Genomic DNA, 4,384 nt, shown 5'->3' on the forward strand with positions numbered 1-4,384 from the left:
GCACGAGAGGAGTGTATATCGATTAGGAACAACTGGAAAGGTAGGGACTACTGCCTCATGGATAAGGCATAGGTCCTGCATGAGACGATAGGCCCCAGAGCTTTTCCATACAGGCAGGATAGGAGTATTGCATGGTGAGTTGGTGGGAACTAGAATGTGCTGCTGGGCAGGTGCATGATGATGGGTTTTAGTCCCTGTCAGTGTTCAAGGGGCATAGGGAACTGGGGCCTAGAGGGAAACTGAGAAGGGTCTTTTAGCCGGATGCGGACCGGAGTGTGGTGCCGGGCAATGATCAGGGTGGAGGTGTCCCACACCTTAGGGTTAATGGGGACTGGAAATGGGAGTGTGGGGTCAGCCTGGAGGGGTTTGTCGGGTTAGAGAAGGGGAAGAGGAACGCGAGGTGTGGGGAGGGGTTGGGTTGGAAGTGAACTGAGGCCCCTAGCTTGGAGAGGAGATCTCGTCCTAACAAGGGGACTGGGCAAGAAGGAATGATAAGAAATGAATGCAAGAAGAGGGAGCCATCCAGGTGGCAAGACAGAGGAGGAGTCTGGCGGTAGGTGGAGGGAGTGCTGTCAATTCCCATGACTGTGACAGTGGAGGGGTGGCTGGGGCCACTGAAGGAAGGCAAAACAGAGTAGGTAGCCTCTGTGTCCATAAGGAAGGATATGGACTTATGAGCTACTTGGAGCATAACCCTGGGCTCGGCGAGAGTGAGAGGGGTCCCCGAGTCTGGGCCTCTTCAATCTTCATCAGTGTCAACGAGCTGGAAGGCGCCTCCAATGCCTGGAGGAGGGTCATCATGTGGAGGCGCAGCGACCGTCCTTAGGTCGGGGCAGTCTGACTTCCAGTGGCCCATCTGCCGACAGTTCAGACAGGGGTGTGTTGGCTCCTTTGGGTTAGGGCACTGCCTGGCCCAGTGGCTGTCGTTGCTGCACGTGAAGCAGGCACCAGGTGGCGCTTGGGTAGTACTTCCTTTCTGGGAGCTCCTGGAGCTGGCCGGCCTCAGGGCTGCTACCAAGGCCTGGGTTTGGAGTTGTACCTTCTGTTTTAGCCTGGCCTGTCGTTGGGCCTCAGGTGCTTCCTCCCTGGAGTTGCAGACCTTGAAGGCCAGTTTGACTAAATCCTGGATGGGAGTTTGAGGGCCTTCCTCCACCTTTTTAAATTTTTTTTGGATATCAGGGCCGACTGAGAAATAAAGTATGAAGCTAAGATGGCTCCTCCTGCAGGGGAGGCAGGGTCAAGGTGGGTGTACTGAATAAGTGACTCTGTCAGTCGGTTAACAGCCGGATTTTCATCTGAGCCTTGGACTACCTCATTTAACTTATTAAAATTGACTTGACTTATTGGAGGCTGCCTGCATGCCAGCAAGAAGGCATTGGACCATCATATCTCAGCAGTGGCGGCCTGCCTGACCAACCTGCTAGTCCTAGTTGGGCTCAGCTGAGGGCACCGCCTCAGTGCCAACTGGCATGGCATGGTCAGTTAAATGAAATAAGTTAGTGTGCTGCCTGGCTGCCGCTAGGATATGCTCCCATTCCTCAGGGGACAGGGTTGAGGTCATAACAACATGGGGATCATGCCAGGTGAGGTCATACGCCTGGCACAGGTATCTGAACTTTTTGAAGTACTGAGTAGGGTTGGCCAAGAAAGAGCCTACACACTCTTCAATCTTAGACAGGTCTGCCAGCGAAAACAGCACATGGACCCGGACTACTCCTTTGGCGCCTGCCACCTCTCGCAAGGGACACAGGAGGTCGGTCCTGGACCAAGTATGGGCTGAGACAGGCGAGGAAAGGGAGGAGGTGGAGGTAGGGGAGACAGAATCTGTCAGATTTGGCGAGGGCACAGGACGGGTGGAAGGGAGGGGAGGTGCTGACGAGGACGGGGATAATGGCGGGTCAGGGTAAGGAGAAGGTTGGGTGGGAGACCAAAAGGGTGGCCGGGATAGGGTGTCAGGAGGCTCAGAAAGAGAGGAGGAATCATCCCTACTTTGCAAGTAGTACCTGAGCTAACGAGCATTGAGTGCAGAGGTCTGGGTGAGAACCCAAGTCCTAAAAGGCTTGAACATAGGGTATCTCATACCATTTGCTTAGTCTCTTACAGAAGTTGGTCAGATCTATGAGGATGTTAAAGTCTAGAGTGCCTTCTGCAGGCCACTGAGACTGATTATCCAATTTATATTACGGTCATGCTACTGTGCAGAAGAAAATGAGCCACTTTTGTTTTAGGTCTTGGCTGAGACTTAAAGTCTGGAAATTAGCCAAGAGGCACCTCAGAGGGGATTTTCAGTTTGGTTTGGACTGGGAAGTTCCCATGATCCTAAGGCGGGCAATCCGGTGGCAATGGGAGCGTCCTCTCACTGCCAGGTGGAGTGCGGGGTATGGTGGCTTCCGGGGAGGTTGGACATCTCCTAGTCCCCAGTGCTGAGGTCACAGATGACCAGAGAGAGCCCTTGACGCGGTCACGCATTTCGGACAGGGACTCCCAGAAGGAGCCTACAGGACGGGGGAAAACTTACCCAGCAGTGATCGAACTGAGTCTTGGATTTGGTAAGGCAGCTCCTGGCTCGGAAAGGAGGTCCTGGCTCGGGGAGAGGAGAGCCTGCCCGACCCGGCAGGGATCCGGGGAGGGGGGTCTCCTCATGGGTTTCGGCACCAAATGTAAAGGTAAACTGAGGCTGGAGCCGAAACGGCAACGAAGACACAAGGCAAATGGCAGTGAGAACAGCCTTTTATTAGGGCTTGTGGGCGAGGATCCTCGGTCACAAGGTGTGGGCCGAGGAAGTTGCACTGAGGGAGGAGGGTAGGGGCTTTTTATAGCCCAAGAGGTAGGGAAGCTGGTTGTGCAAACAGGGCCTGGGGGGTCTTGAAACTACTGGGGCAGGAGTCGAGTAAGGGTCATGAGGAAGGGGTCTTTGGAAAATGTCAACCGAAACTGCTGTTTACGAACTTGTGAAATGCAGGTGAGCTGCAGGTCATGGGGGAGCGTGGTTGCCCAACCAGAACTCTGACGCATGGAAGTCTGCGGGTGTGTACAAGGGTGAAGGGAGTCTTTAACAAAAGGCCTGCTACGCCGGGTAACGCCGCCATGTTGGGTCTAGATTCCTGCCTAACAGTCACATTCTTGGTTTCTGTCCAATATGAATTCTCTTATGTTTATTAAGGTCTGAGGACCAGTTAAAAGCTTTGCCACATTCTTTACATTTGTAAGGTTGCTCTCCAGTATGAGCTGCCTTATGTTCCGTTAGATTTGAGGATGTAGTATAGGCTTTGCCACATTCTTCACATTTGTAGGGTTTCTCTCCCGTATGAGTTCTCCTATGTTTATGGAGGCCTGCAGACCATGTAAAAGCTTTGCCACATTCTTCACATTTGTATGGCTTCTCTCCAGTATGAATGATCTTATGCATAGTAAGGTGTGAGGAACGGGTGAAGGTTTTGTCACATTTATCACACTTGTATGGTTTTTCTCCCGTATGAATCTTCTCGTGTTTACGAAGGATTGAGGATGAAATAAAGGCTTTGCCACATTTACCACACTTGTATGGTTTCTCTCCCGTATGAATCTTCTCGTGTTTACGAAGGATTGAGGATGAAATAAAGGCTTTGCCACATTTATCACACTTGTATGGTTTCTCTCCCGTATGAATCTTCTCGTGTTTACGAAGGATTGAGGATGAAATAAAGGCTTTGCCACATTTACCACACTTGTATGGTTTCTCTCCCGTATGAATCTTCTCGTGTTTACGAAGGATTGAGGATGAAATAAAGGCTTTGCCACATTTATCACACTTGTAATGGTTTCTCTCCAGTATGAATTTTCTTATGTGAAGAAAGAGTTGCAGGATGGTTAAAAGCTTTGCCACATTCTTTACATTTGTAGGGTTGTTCTCCAGTATGGATTATCTTATGTGTAGTAAGGGTATAGGAGTACTTAAAGGCTTTGCCTCATTCTCCGCATTTGTATGGTTTCTCTCCAGTATCAATTTTTTTATGTGTAGTATGGATTGAGGACTGGTTAAAATCTTTGTCACATTCTACATATTTCAAAGTGTTTTTTTTCAGTATATCTTCTCTTATGCCTCTTAGAATTTGAAAATTGATGAAAGACTTTCACATATTTTAGCACATTGAAACATTTTGCTCTGGGTAGTTGCCAAACATTGGTTAAGCCCATTGTGACCTCTTTTGTGTACCTCACACTCATCCACGCTTTCACAGACTTTTTTAAACTGTAAATTGCCATGTCCATATTTTTCAAATTTTCTAAGTATCACTTTTTGGAAAGAGTCTTTTATGCTCTGCTCTGGCCGAAGGTCTTGGGCAAAATGAGAACACATAACTGAAAGAAACAATAAAAACACATTACTTCAATTGCTAGACTC

General features: G+C 49.5%; 1 protein-coding gene across 1 annotated transcript; it reads right to left on the reverse strand.

Moving 5' to 3' along the window:
• Nucleotides 1-2,904: 2,904 nt before the first annotated feature.
• Nucleotides 2,905-3,889, reverse strand: LOC108523531 (zinc finger protein 486-like; the record flags this gene model as incomplete). The annotated part of the gene is made up of 1 exon (XM_017864177.1): nt 2,905-3,889. A coding segment is annotated over one exon (774 nt), but the record flags the coding sequence as incomplete, so codon positions are not given.
• Nucleotides 3,890-4,384: the final 495 nt, after the last annotated feature.

Source organism: Rhinopithecus bieti, unplaced genomic scaffold (genome assembly GCF_001698545.2).
Source record: "Rhinopithecus bieti isolate Rb0 unplaced genomic scaffold, ASM169854v2 scaffold_76222, whole genome shotgun sequence".
NCBI lineage: Eukaryota > Metazoa > Chordata > Mammalia > Primates > Cercopithecidae > Rhinopithecus > Rhinopithecus bieti.